At 38.8% G+C, this 15,127-nt stretch overlaps 1 protein-coding gene across 1 annotated transcript; it reads left to right on the top strand.

The window, feature by feature from the left end:
• The first annotated feature begins 9,172 nt into the window (after window positions 1-9,172).
• On the top strand, window positions 9,173-10,210 carry LOC123609815 (trace amine-associated receptor 6). The gene has a single exon (XM_045500878.1). The coding sequence runs from the start codon at window positions 9,173-9,175 to the stop codon at window positions 10,208-10,210; it is 1,038 nt and encodes a 345-aa protein (XP_045356834.1).
• Window positions 10,211-15,127: the final 4,917 nt, after the last annotated feature.

Consider the following 15,127-nt stretch of genomic DNA (forward strand, 5'->3'; position numbering starts at 1 on the left):
TTTCTTATCCCATGAGGTATGTTGTTTTTCCTTCCAGCCATTGTGGAGGGCCGTTTTCTGTCATTTCTTTTTTCTTTATTACACTATCCAGAGTGGTACATTGTTGGTGAACTGAATAACAATATATTATAAGTTATGGTAGAAGGATGAACTGTTCAAGAAGGGATGATATGGTATAAAGCTCTTTGGAGAATATTGTTAAACATCTTATGTCATGCCATTCACAAAAGCAAAACAAATTTCTTTCGGATGTTAGAAGAGTCAAAGAAAATATTTTATAATTTTTCACTGGAGGAACCCTGACTGAAACCGCCTGTAGCTTTCTGCACATAATTTAAATTTTAAGACTTCAACGGTGCCTGGGTGACTCAGTCAGTTGAGCGTCCGACTTCGGCTCAGGTCATGATCTCATGGTTTGTGTGTTGGGGTCCCGGGTCAGACTCTGTACTGATAGCTCAGAGCCTGGAACCTGCTTCCGATCCTGTGTCTCCCCTTTCTCTGTCCCTCCCTTGCTTGTGCTCTGTATGTCTCTCTCTCTCTCTCTCAAAAATAAATTTAAAAAATTTAATGTTAAAACTTCAAAAGAAAACAAAGCCAAATTTGGGGGGAGGGAGGCAAACTTGGGGGAAATTACTGGCAGCAATATGGTGAAGGGAAGGTTAATAGATTTAAAAAACATAGAGGCCTTTTCCAAAACAGGCATAGCTTAACACCTCCCATACAAATAAATAGGCAATTTTGCGGAGGAAAAAAATATGATTAATAAATACATTAAAATGCCAAATGTACACATAATTTTAAAATGTTAAAATGTGGCAGTGGTTCATATATCAAGTGGGCAAATATTAGAAGAATAAGAAATACCTGATAACAATTAGGGTATGGAAAATTGGGCACTCTCGAGAAAATAGAACTTGCTCACATACATCTCACAAGAATACAACGTAGTATCAGTTTTCGGAGGGGAATTAAATTTTTTTTATAAATTTTAAAATACACCTGTCATTTCTAGTAAGGAATCCAAAAAGAAAAAAAAAAAAGAGTCAGTCAAGGAAGCAAACATCACAAGGACATTTATTGTATAATTCTTAATTATTACTTGGAATAATCTAGGAGCAGTGTGGACTGAATTAAATAAACTTGCTCTAACCACATAATGGGATGTTTTGTTGCCATTAAAAAGCACTAACAAGGGGCGCCTGGGTGGCTCAGTTGATTAAGCATCCAACTCTTGATTTCAGCTCAAGTCATGATCGAGAGATCATGGACATGGAACCTGCTTAAGATTCTCTCTCTCCCTCTCCCTTTGCCTCTCCCCTGCTCAAGCTCTCTGTCAAGAAAAAAAAAAAAAGCACTAATGAGTTCTGTATAAATTGATATATGCTCCCATATATGGATACACTTCCTACATGCTTTTACAAAGTGTAACTTTATGTGTAATAGACAGTATGTATCTGGTGGGGGGTGGGGTGGGGTGGAGAATTTGCTTTGTAATTTATCTTTATCATTTTAATGTATGAAAATGAGATGAAAATATTGAAATAGATATTACAATAAATAAATAAATAAACAAACAAAAGAGATACTACCCATACATGTCTCTACTTTTACCTGAGCATTGAAGTTAGGTTTGTCGATGTATTTGCTTGTTTTATTTCAGGGGAAGATCTTTTGAGTATATATTTCTGCTACATTTTTCTTCCTAAAGAAATGAAATTGTAGCTGCGTTGGTATATTTCAGGGACTACATCTTAAAGTGATTAAATTATCTTAGGAATTACATCTTAATGTTAAGCATTTGGGTTTTTTGTTTGTTTGTTTGTTTGTTTGTTTTGCAGCAGATCTCTAAGTTTCTCGAACTCTTCCCCTCTAATATTAATAATGTGCTATATTCAGGAGCTATGGGAGCTAGCAACAGTCACTTCTCAATCTGTCATTTGTATTTTATTTCTACACTTTAGGTCCCCTCTTGAAAAGCGAAAACAGCAACAGTGCAGATGTTCAGTCCATCACCTGCTTTGAGAGACTCAGCTTCCCAGCAGGCTGGAAGGAGCACTTCTCTTCCTGAAGGGGATGCCCCTGGGTCTGCTCCTTAGAGGCAGGGAGACAGATTCCTTAATAGACCTCACAGAACACCCATAGATGCTACTGTGGAGGCCAAGGTCCCTGGAGCTTGGATGTCACCCTGGGGCGGGGGTGGGCGGGGGGGGAAGGAGCAGAATCCCTAAATTTACTGGGATCTGTTTCTTGTTCCTGGTGGGCTATGAGCCTCTAAGCAAGATTTAAGAATATTGTAAAACAAGGGGCAGCTGGGTGGCTCGATTGGTTAAGCCTCTGACTCTTGGTTTCGGCTCAGATCATGATCTCACAGTTTCATGAGTTCTGCCCCTCCCCCACTCACACTGTCTTTCTCAAAATAAATAAATAAACTTTTTAAAAAAGAGCATTACAGAAAAATAAATTGCACTGTAGCACACCTGAGTAAATGGTAGCCAAGAACTCTACCTGTCACCGTGTATATTGTATGTCCTCTCCCCTCTCTACACCTTAGTGCACATTGTCCTCTCTGACGATAGCCTCCTGTTTTTTTTTATGTTTATTTATTTTTGTGTGTGAGAGACAGCACGCATGTGAGTGGGGGAGAGGCAGAGAGAGGTGGAGACACAGAAGCAGAAGCAGGCTCCAGGCTCTGAGTTGTCAGCACAGAGCCCCATGCAGGGATCGATCCCATGAACCACGAGATCATGACCTGAGCCAAAGTCGGTCACTTACCCAACTGAGCCACCAGGAGCCTCTGGATATTCTGTTTTTACCATAAATCTATCTTCTTAACCTACTAGACACATTTTAAGTTCATCTCCTTGGTAAATTTGCTCCCAACACACTTGGATAAAACTCAGTATTATTATTAAAGCCTTTATTTATTTGTTTCTTTAATTTTACTTTTAAACTTTATTATTTTGAGAGAGAGAGTGTGTGCATGTGAGCAAGGACAAGCGGGTAAGGGGCAGAGAGAGGGACAGAGAGAATCCCAAGCAGGCTCCGCGCTTTCAGGGCAGAGCTCGAAGTGGGCTGGATCTCACCACTGTGAGATCATGACCTGAACCGAAATCAGGAGTTGGGCGCTTAACCGACTTACGCACCCAGGTGCCCTGATCATTAACGCCTTTATAACAAATAACCGACAACCTTAATTTTAAAGGTAGCATAAATACCTTTCAAAATTGAATGCAAAGTAAAAATATTTTTAGAGGAATAAAACCCGAGAATCTTCATTGCCAGCATACCCACACAAAGAGAAAACTAAAGGGAGTTTTTTCTTAAAATTTTAAAAAAGTTTTATTTATTTTTGAGACAGAGAGAGACAGAGCATGAGCAGGGGAGGGGCAGAGAGAGGGAGACACAGAACCCGAAGCAGGCTCCAGGCTCTGAGCTGTCAGCACAGAGCCCGATGTGGGGCTAGAACTCACCAACCGCGAGATCATGACCTAAGCCGAAGTCCGACGCTTAACCGACTGACCCACCCAGGCGTCTCTAAAAGGAGTTTTCAACCTAGAAGGAAAATAATCCCAGAGGAAACACTGTAGTGTGGGAAGTAACAAAGTGTGCCACAGAGTGTCAATACCAGAAAAATAAAATGAATGCCAAAAGTAAAAATAAATGTCTTTTTGACTTAAATTATACGCAGAATTAAAATAAATGACCGCGGTAGCAATAAAATGGCCAAGACAAACGGAGTTAAAGTATGTATTGAAATGCCTGGCAAGCTTTTGCATTGCCCTGAATTGGCAAAATTATTAACTTACGGGAGAATTTAATTAATCAGGGATACATATTAAAACTCTAGGATTCCAACAGAACAGTATAAGTAAGTCCAATTTATAATTTCATGGGAGAAAAAGGGTGAATAATAAAAAATAATAATTTAAAATGAGTCCAGAGTAATAAAAGAACAAAGAAAAAATGTGAAGAAAAATATATTTAGTTGGTTTAAACCCCAATACATCAACAATTATATTAAATATATGAGCATACACATTCAAATTTGAATCCAATTAAAAGATGACCAGAAGACATGAACAGACATTTCTCCAAAGCAGACACCCAGATGGCCAACAGACACATGAAAAGATACTTAACATCACTCATCAGTAGGAAAATACAAGCCAAAACTACATGAGGTATCACCTCACACCTATCAGAATGACTAAAATAAAAAATACAAGAAACAACAAGTGTTAGCAAGGATGTGTACATAAAAGAACTCTCTTGCACCATTGGTGGAAATGCAAACTGGTGCAGCCACTGCAGAACACGGTATGGAGTTTCCTCAAAAAGTTAAGAACAGAACAACCCTACAATCCAGTAATCGCACTTCTGGGTACTTACCCCCAAAATACAAAAACAGTAATTAACAGGGATACATGCACCCCTATGTTTATTGCAACATTATTTACAATAGGCAAATCATGGAAGCAGCCCAAGTGTCCATCAACAAATGAATGAATAAAGCAGATATGGTATACACACACACACCACAGGCAAATACAATGTAATATCACTCAGCTATAATAAGATAGAAATCTTGCCATTTGCAACACCATGGATAGAACTAGAGAGTGTAATATTAAGCAAAATAAGCCAATCAGAGAAAGACAAATGCCATATGATTTCACTCATCTGTGAAATTTAAAGCACACACACAAAAAAAAAAAATTAGCAAAGAAAAAAAAAGGAGAGAAAGAAAGTCATGAAACAGACTCTTAATTGTAGAGAACAAACTGATGTTCTCTATAAATAACCGAAGGGAGGTGGGTGAGGGATGAAGGGTGAAATAGGTGATGGGGATTAAGGAGTACCCTTGTGATGAGTTCCTCCATGATGTATGGAATGGTTGAATCACTATATTGTACACATGAAACTAATATAACATCATATGTCAACTATATTGGAATAAAATTGAATAAAATAAAGTAAAATGAAATAAAATAAAATTTAATCCAAAAAATGTGTCAAATAAAACTGAAATGAAGGGCATAACATGATAATAAGACAGAACCTAGTAAGTGTATTTCATTATGACCCATAGATTTGGTTTTGGTAGAAAAGGGAAACTGATTAGCTATGCAATTAACAGTGGATGGAATAGTTATTTCGGAGATGAAGACTTATTTTTGGTAGTAAGACTGGAAGGTGCTCTACATCTCATGCACAATGCAATTAAACTACTTGATTCTGTTCTAGCTTTAGTTTTGGGGCAACCAGACACCAAGATTTCAAAACCGGGGCATCATATCTTTGGGGTAGGAATGAATACATAAAAATAATACTTGCTATTTTTCTCTAATTTCTAGAATAATGTAAATCAACATTATCTACCAGCACATCATTTCTGCTTTACAAATGCTACGAAGTGGCAAAATTTCCTGAAATAGTGTATTATTTCTGACTATACTGTGTTTGTAAGAAACTCTTATCTTTATTGGATTTTACAGATGATTAAAGGCACCCTAGAATGTTTAGTATCATTTTACCCACAATTCTTCAGTTCCAACACTGAATATCATCAATTTCTTTTGATTCTAGTGGTTTCAGTAGAGTAACTTTTTCTCATCCTGTTCTGCAGGCTAGAGAATCATCCTGCTGCCTCATTTTAAGAACAAGGAAGCTAAAACCAAAGTCTGGAGAATATCATAAAGCTTCTGGATTCAAATAAACACTTTCAACATCTAGTTTAATACATTTACACTTGTCTTTTTTTTAGTGCCTTTCAAAATTAGACAAATCATCTAATTTTACCACTTCCTTTCCTAGATCAACATATTGTTCTATTTTTGTAAGTTTCTCAAAACTTTCATTCTAAAGACACCAGCTACTTCCCTCATCGTTCTCTTCTGTGAACTTATTCTGGTTGCGTGCTGCTTTTGCTATTGGCCTTTGCATCAGTGAACATTTATTAAGTGCTTCTGTCTGGTATGCAACACGTGGGCTCTGGGACTGGAAAGATATAACAATAAAGCCAATTTCAACCTAATGATGATGTATCCATGTCACGGAGCCCTCTCACTGGGTGCATGGGATCCCTTACCTGCACTCTCCGTCTTCTCAACAACCCTGCAATAGGGCCAATGTTATTACTTCTGTTTCCTAAGTGAGGAGCCTGAGGCTTAAAGAAGGGAGTAGAAGGCCAAGGTAGCGTATTTGTGCAACAACAGAATCTTATTCATAGCCAGGCAGAGAGTAAGTGCAGCAAACACCAACTATTCTTCCTTACAGAGGAGACTGTGGCCCCGCCTCTGTATTCAGGTCATTGGGAGCCATTTGGAACACGGGACTTTCCTTCTACCAAGGGCAAGTGTGAGCATCATAAAGAAAAGTGCAAAGTTCTTTGGGGAGATGGGGACGTCGGAAGGAGTACAGTTTTTCACTCATCCATACTTCTTCATTCTGGAAATAGCATTTGACCATACAAGGTATTTCCCCCTCTCTCTGGTCTCTCGATTATATTTTAGAAATTGTTGGGTCCAGTCAAGGGAGCTGAAGGGGTGGGGCTGGGCACCTACTTTAAGATCTTCCTCTGTTATGCCTTGGCTCAAAAAATGTAACACTCTGAATTTGTTTTGATCCTGTTGGTTGTGGTAGCATTTTATAAACCTGTCCTAAATTGGGCCCTGAAAGTTGTGGGGGACAGGTGGAAAGGGGAAGAATATAAATCCTAACTGAATATCCTAAGAATTAGCTAAGAGGGAATAATTAGAAATTAGACGCGGTAGAAAACTGGAAGATGTCTAGCTCTTTGTTTTATAAACTAAGGTACGGAGATCTGGGCTTCTGTCCAGGTTCTTCCTGGAAGAAGCATCAGGTCTTCCCCTCATTCCTGCTTCCAGACCACAGCAAGACTTTCATCCCTGTCTCTCTGTCTCTGTCTCTGTCTCTCGTCTCTCTGCCTTTTTCTTTTTTGGACATAATATTCCTTTCTTATTAAGCTACCCTCTGCTAGAAAACATCAGAAAACCCCAGCTATTGTTCTACTCTGTTCTCATTTCCTTTTCCCCCATATATATTATATTAAAATTCTGTAAATATTGAAGTAGCTTGTTTGCCTTACCCTGTTTCAAGAGACCTCTTTATCCACACCTGCCTAAGTGCTTCCTGCATCATGAGCTACTGTCTTTTACCTTTTTACTACTTTTCACAATTTGTATTCATATAACCATTTATTTGTTTACTTGCTTTAGGTTTGTTTCCGGCTCAAGATTGCAAACTTCATGAGACAGGGATCATGTGTACCCAGATTTTTTGTTCATTCCTTTGTTCATTGCTTTTCACCCAACTCGTGGCACTCAACAAATATATATTGAATTGATTAATGAATAAATGAATATATCTCAGAATATGAAGGGAGATATAAAGTTATTTCTCTGTCCTAAATGTGTGCATCATGTATCATTATTTTTTGCCTAGAATAATGTTTCTCAATAGACAGGTCATTGAGACATTTATCTTCCAGAGGACACTTGTCAATGTCTGAAGACATTTTTGATTTACGCTCTTGGGGAAATTTTACTGAAATCTACCAGCATCTAGTAGCAGGGACGCTGCTAAATCCTGTTCAATGTACAGGACAGATCCTTACATCAGAGTTATCTGATCTCAAATGTCAACAGTGCTGAAATTGAGAAAGCCTGGCCTAGACCTTTGCCTATGGAAACAATTATTATTATTTCACAAAACCAGATTCTCAGGAAATATTAGAAATAATATTAGAAAGAATCTAATTTTCTAGATTAGGAAGCAGATGGACAGAGGGATTAATAATAATACCTGTGGCACTTTATAATTTGAAAAGCAAGTTCACACATGTGTAGGTCACATCCTTGCAGTGGCAAGAGTCTTGAACATTTCTTCGAGAAGTCTGAGTAATGCTCTGTGGAGTTCAACATTGCAGGGCTAGGAAATTACCAAGGAATTGTGTTCCCATTTTCCAACTTTCTGGTCATTATTCCTTATTTGAATTCATTCAGCATCGGAACAGAAGTTCTATCAGTTAGAACCACAAATGTGTGTAGTCAGAGGGCTCACTGCCCATTTATCACGTGGACAGAGACATCACAGATATGCTTCCAGTGACAATGTCTGAGCAGAGAACCGATCTCCTTTCTACCAGTACTGATAGTCATAATACCTCAGAAGTGCTGGTGTGTCTAAATACCATGCTGTTCTTTAATGCTTTGTGTGATGTATTTCACCAATCTCAAGCCGTCCTTAATGTATGTTACCTTTTTTTGTTTCTTGGTAGCCAGTGCAGATACAATAATGGCTCCTGCCAAGAGAGAAAAAGCCAAGTATTAACTCTCACTATTTACACCATATTGTGTCTCTGTACAAAAATCCAAAGAGGTACCTCATCAGGACTGACAATAGGGGAAAGATTCAAGTCTAAGAAAAAAGATATCTTTGACCCAAGAAGCGTGATGACTAAGCTAATTTAATGTTAAGAGTTGTTTTATAGAATACCTTTCCTAATCATCACTGTTGAAAATAATCTTCTAAGTTCACACCTTATACTATAGGGATTCCATGCAGGGATTTCCCCATTGATAGCATCTATTTATGTGGAAGGACTGCATGTCTTAGTAACACAGGTCAGACAACACAGAGATAAAGAGGAGGTGATCCTTCAACTCCACAGTTACATCCCATATCAGCAGTTGTTGCAAAGAAGAACACTAGAGGTAAAAAGAAAACCGTATTTTTAATGAATAAAAGGGAATTTTATCAAGTTAAAGAAACCAGGCATTATTTAGTTGAAATTAACACCACTAACCTTATACAATATAATTTTTAAATGTCTATTTATTTTGAGAGAAAGAGCATGAGCAAACCTGAGTGGGGAAGTAGCAGAGAGAGGGGGACCGAGAGAGAACCCCAAGTAGGGGACACAGGGCTCAAACTTAGGAAATGCCAGACAACGACTGGACAAAAATAAGAGGTGGATGCTCAACCGACTGAGCCACCCAGGTGCCCCTACAATATAATTTTGTTCAATTTTAGTTTGTCATATAGAAAGCATTTAAGATTTATAATAATAAGTGGAAAGAGGAAAAACATTAGTAATAGTATCTGATAATTTCTTTAGACAACCTGGCGTATTTACGTCTCCACATGCACCATGAGCACCAACTCGTCCCCCTCTGCATCCGAGCAGCTCTGCTACCAGAACGTGACCGGATCCTGCGCGAAAGCCCCCTACTCGCCCGGACCCCGGCTCATTCTCTACACACTGTTCAGCTTGGGGGCTGTGCTGGCCGTTTTTGGAAACCTCCTGGTGGTGATTTCAATCCTGCATTTCAAGCAGCTGCACTCGCCAACCAATTTTCTCATCGCCTCTCTGGCCTGCGCTGACTTTCTGGTGGGGGTGACCGTCATGCCCTTCAGCATGGTCAGGTCTGTGGAGGGCTGCTGGTACTTTGGGCCGAGTTTCTGTACCTTCCACACGTGCTGTGATGTGGCATTTTGTTACTCTTCCCTCTTCCACCTGTGCTTCATCTCCATCGACAGGTACATCGCTGTTACTGAGCCTCTGGTCTATCCTACCAAGTTCACGGTGTCTGTGTCGGGGACATGCATCGGCATCTCCTGGATCCTGCCCCTTGTATACAGCGGTGCCGTGTTCTACACAGGTGCCTATGATGATGGGCTGGAGGAATTGTCTCGTGCCGTTAACTGCGTAGGAGGTTGTCAGACCGTTGTAAATCAAAACTGGGTGTTGATAGATTTTCTATCCTTCTTTATACCTACCCTCGTTATGATAATTCTCTATAGCAATATTTTTCTCGTGGCTAGACAACAGGCTAAAAAGATTGAAGATACTGGGGGCAAAATAGAATTGTCATCAGCTAGTTATAAATCCAGAGTGGCCAAGAGAGAACGAAAAGCAGCAAAAACCCTGGGTATCACTGTGGTAGCATTTATGATTTCATGGTTACCGTACAGTATTGACTCATTAATTGATGCTTATATGGGCTTCATAACCCCTGCCTACATCTATGAGATTTGCTGTTGGTGTGCTTATTATAATTCAGCCATGAACCCTTTGATTTATGCTTTATTTTACCCGTGGTTCAGGAAGGCCTTAAAAATTATCATAAGTGGTTGGGTTTTCGAGGACAGTTCAGCCACCATGAATTTGTTCTCTGAACAAATGTAAGCATTTGGACTGACGAAGTTCAGTCTTTACAATTTCCATATGACATGAGTTGGTAAAAAGCAGGTAAGACTATTAATGAAGAGAAAACCATTTACTCTTCAAATTTAACAGGATAAATCAATGCTTTCCAGTATTAACGGTGCACTTCCTTGTCATTTCTCAAAACACAATTTGCATGACTGGTAAATGTCAAATCCCATTTGTTAACGGCTACAGAGCTCACCATACCTCCTTTTCTGCACACACTTCCCTCCCTCCCTTTTGCTCTTTTATTTCATTGATTCTTCCCTTCGTAGCCTGAAAACACCTTTAAAAAAAAAATTCTTTCCTCTTTTCCTTAGAAAGTTTTCTGCTCACTCCCAACTTGTCAAAAATTTCTCTGTGGTTAGCTTTCACATGGTTGTTGTCTTGTGTTTGTGTTTGTTTTTGCTTTTGTTTTGTTTGTTTTTGGCTTTGTTTTGCTGCTTTTCCCAAAGGAAAACTTGGGGCAGCAGTGAAATCTATTATGCTGGATGTCTGCATGGTGTCTGTGTCAGGAATTTGCTTCAGCAACTCCTGGATCCTGCCTCTTGTATACAGTGTATACAGTGGGTGCCTCTGAGGACGGGATGAAGGAATTAGTAAGTGCCCTCTGTTCCATACATGGTTGCCAGCTGGTTATAAATCAATTCTGGATAGTGATAGAATTTCTGTTATTTTTCACATTTAGCTTTCTTAATATTACATCTAGTAATATTTTTCTTGTGGCTAGAAAACATACTAAAGAGATTGAAAATATTAGTTCAAAACAAAATCATGATCAGGAACTTGCGAGGCTAGGACGGCTAAAAGACAGAAAAACAGCTGATACCCTGGCACAGTGTAGCATTTTTGGTCTCATGATTACCACATGCAATTGATTCATTCACTGATTCTTTTTTTTTTTTTTTAATTTTTTTTTTTCAACGTTTATTTATTTTTGGGACAGAGAGAGACAGAGCATGAACGGGGGAGGGGCAGAGAGAGAGGGAGACACAGAATCGGAAACAGGCTCCAGGCTCTGAGCCATCCGCCCAGAGCCCGACGCGGGGCTCGAACTCACGGACCGCGAGATCGTGACCTGGCTGAAGTCGGACGCTTAACCGACTGCGCCACCCAGGCGCCCCTCATTCACTGATTCTTTTTAAGGGTTTATGACACCTTCATGTGTTATGAGATATTTTATTGGGTTGGTTATTGTAACTCTGCTCTAAATTCTTTGATATATGCTTTACTTTACCCTTGGTTTGGGAGAGCAGGAAAAACTTATTATAAGCAAAAGAGCATTCATCGACCACAAATTTAATTTCTAAATTAACCTAAATTGTTAATTTGAGAAAAAAAGACATCAATCTGGTGACATGTTGCAAATTTCCTAATAATTATAAATGTGAATTATAGCACATTAAAATGACATTTTAAATGATGGCGGAGAAATGGTACCTCAATTTTAGTAGCATACCCTACAGGCTTTTACTTCCTTGGTGAAGTGAACATCTTTAAGCATTTGATAGAAATGTATTTACTCAATAATGGTTGGCACAAGGGTCCTTAAATCTGTGCAGTTCCCTGCTTTGTCAGTTGCTGTTTTTGTCTTCTAGGACTCACGTTCCTTTCTTACCTTTCTTTCACTGTGAAAGATTTCCTGGTCCCATGTTCCCTGTTAGTGTCTTGTATTTCCTGCCTTTTATTGAACTGGGTTAACTTGTTTTCATTTGAACAGCTTGTTTCTTGGAGCGGTGGGGGGCGGGGGGGCAGTTTTCTGAAGCTTCTAAGATGTCTCCCAACCATATACGTGAGCTATTTCAAACTCAGGACAAGACTCATATTTTACATGTTGGGGGCATATAATATAAATGTGGGAATAATCATGAGCAGATGGCACAATTTCTTCAATAGTGATTATCTATTGATATGATAGTTTTCTTATCACCAGGTTTTTTTTTTTTTTTTATCTTCAATCACCATGGAGGAAAATTTATGTCATTTTTTTTCTATTAAACAGTATCCAAAGTTTATATGTTTTCCATGATAAAAAGAAGTAACACTGTGTTTATGGGAAAAGGATTCAAGAAATGTTGATGTGCCTGGGTGGCTCAGTCGGTTAAGCGACTGACTTCAGCTCAGGTCATAATCTCATGGTTCGTGGGTTCGAGCCCTGCATTGGGCTCTGTGCTGACAGCTCAGAGCATGGAGCCTGCTTCCGATTCTGTCTCCCTCTCTCTCTGCCCTTCCTCTGCTTGCACTCTGTCTCTCTCTCTCTCAAAAATAAATAAACACTAAAAATTATATTAAAAAAAAGAAATGTTGACGTATTTAACTTTCTGATAAAAATATTGTTCAGCATCCTGCTTCATGTATTTCATAATATCAAAATGGATTTCTATCAGATTTATAAAAATTAAAGAAAATAAAGCTTTTATAATTTTTCACTGGTGAAATAATAACAGAAAACCCTCAGGGATTCATGCACTACTTTAAGATTTTTTAAACTTTAAAAGAAAACAAAGTCGCGCTAAGGAAAAAAAGACAACGCTGAAAACACTATTGGCAGTTTACATGATGAAGAAGGGTTAATAGCTTTCAAAACATAAAAGCCTTTTACAATACAGTAAGACACAGACAAATACTACACTAAACATGCCAATAGACAGTTTTATAGAGGGAAAATACAAATGACTAACGAATACATTAAAATACCAAATATACAAATAATTAAAATACTAATAAAAATGTATTAGAGTTTCATATATCAAATTGGCAAATATTAGAAGGATCCATAAAACCCAATGTTAATTAGAGTGTGGGAAATTATGCACCCTCATAAGAGTTGAACATGCTCCTACACATCTGGGAAAATTATAATTTAATTCCTCCTTTCTGAAGTGAACTAAAATATTTTATATTAAATTTAAATCATACATGTCACTTAACTCTGTAGTTCCATTTCTAGAAAGTAATCCTAAGAAAAGAGCCAGGCAAGGAAATAAGCATGACCAGGGCATTCTTTGTATAACTCTTGACAGGGAAAGACAAGCACAATGTATTTTTTTATTAAAATCAAAACAAAAGCAAAACACTCTGACTCAGATTATAAAACAGTAGATGTAACACGGCTCCCATATATGTATATTTCTATATATACATATATATAAGGCACATATTTCTTTTTTGTTTGTTTTTATTTTTTATTTTTTTTAACATTTATTTATTTTTGAGACAGAGAGAGACAGAGCATGAACGGGGAAGGAGCAGAGAGAGAGGGAGACACAGAATCGGAAGCAGGCTCCAGGCTCTGGGCCATCAGCCCAGAGCCCGACGCGGGGCTCGAACTCACAAACCATGAGATCGTGACCTGAGCTGAAGTCGGATACTCAACCGACTGAGCCACCCAGGCGCCCCTAAAGCACATATTTCTATATGCTTTTACAAAGTCCAGCTTTATATATAATGGGCAGTTTGTGAGGGGGGTTTCTTTGCATTTACCTCTATCATTTTAGTGTTTGTGATGAAATAAACATACTAAAATTGATATTCTAACACATATCTCTATTCTTATCTGAACATTGAAATTAGATTTGCCTGTTTGCTTCCTTGCTTTATTTTAGGAGAATATCTTTTGAAAATATATATTTGCTATATTTTTTCTTAACCTAATGAAACTAAATTGCAGCTTCCTTGGTATCTTTTAGGGACTACTTTTTTTTTTTTTCTTTTTTTTTATTGTTGCAGGTTCTTTAAACATCTATTTCAAATACAATAATGTATTAGCTGTTACGTTTGGGCCACATTACAAAAAAAAATTTTTTTAACTTCTATAAACATGCCAGTAGACATTTAAATTTTCTTCTTGGATGATTTCCATGCTGAGCAAGTGTGGCTATTATAGTTGATTCTTGATGAATTTTATAACAGTGAAGATACTAGATCATTGGATCCTTCATTATCTGTTAACCATAACATTGCCATGCTGTTGAAGTTTTTTAGGGTTTTAACCAGGGGGAAAGAATGTTTGTAAATCAGATTAGCCTATTTTTTGCAGAGGGGAAAATAAAGGTTTGGGAGAACTTGGGAGTTGAGGGGATCCATGGATAGATGCCAGAAATGCCAGCTGTTCTGGCTTGGGCACACACCTCAATCTTTGCACCTAAAAGTGGGAAGGAAGAAAGTTGTGGGAACTCAAATGGCATGGCATCCTTTGGACATTGAAAAGGTTTTTCCTTCTCCCTTCAAAGTCCCAGCTGGTGACACTGATCCAAAAAGATGTTGTTTAAATAAGTAACTCCTAAACCTTCATGGTTAAGCGACGTATTTCCCTTCAAACTGTAACTAATGAGGTGGAAGAGGCCCTACGAGGCATCAGTAGCAGTCCCCAGGCAAGCGGCTGCTGTGGGGTCTCTCCTGGGTAATTCTACTTCCTCCCAGCACGGAAGTCCTGCCCTCAGTAGAGGGGGCCTTCCCACCCATACTGCCTGGTTTTGTTTTTGTTTTTAGTAAATTTATTTTGGAGTAATTTTAGGTTTACAGAAAGCTACAAAACTAGTACAGAATTTCTGAATACGTGCACTCAGTCTCCCCCATTGTTAGCATATTGCCATAGGACCTTTGTCAAGGTTGCGAAACTGCCATTGGTAGAATACAGTTAACCGAACCCCGGCCTTTATCTGGATGCCACCAGCGTCTCCATTAATGACTTCCTCTTCCAGGATCCCATCCAGGATCGCACTTCGTTGTCGCATCTCCCCAGCCACCTCTGGTCTGGGCCTCATTTCTCACGGCCTCGACAGTCTTGAGGGGCACGGGCCACCCAACCGATGGGTTAGGTCTTCTTTTCCTTGTTGGGCGCCGGAGTAGAGAGAATTACTCCGCGAGGATCTGCTGGGCTGGGAGAGCACAGAG

Source organism: Leopardus geoffroyi, chromosome B2 (genome assembly GCF_018350155.1).
Source record: "Leopardus geoffroyi isolate Oge1 chromosome B2, O.geoffroyi_Oge1_pat1.0, whole genome shotgun sequence".
Taxonomy (NCBI): Eukaryota; Metazoa; Chordata; class Mammalia; order Carnivora; family Felidae; genus Leopardus; species Leopardus geoffroyi.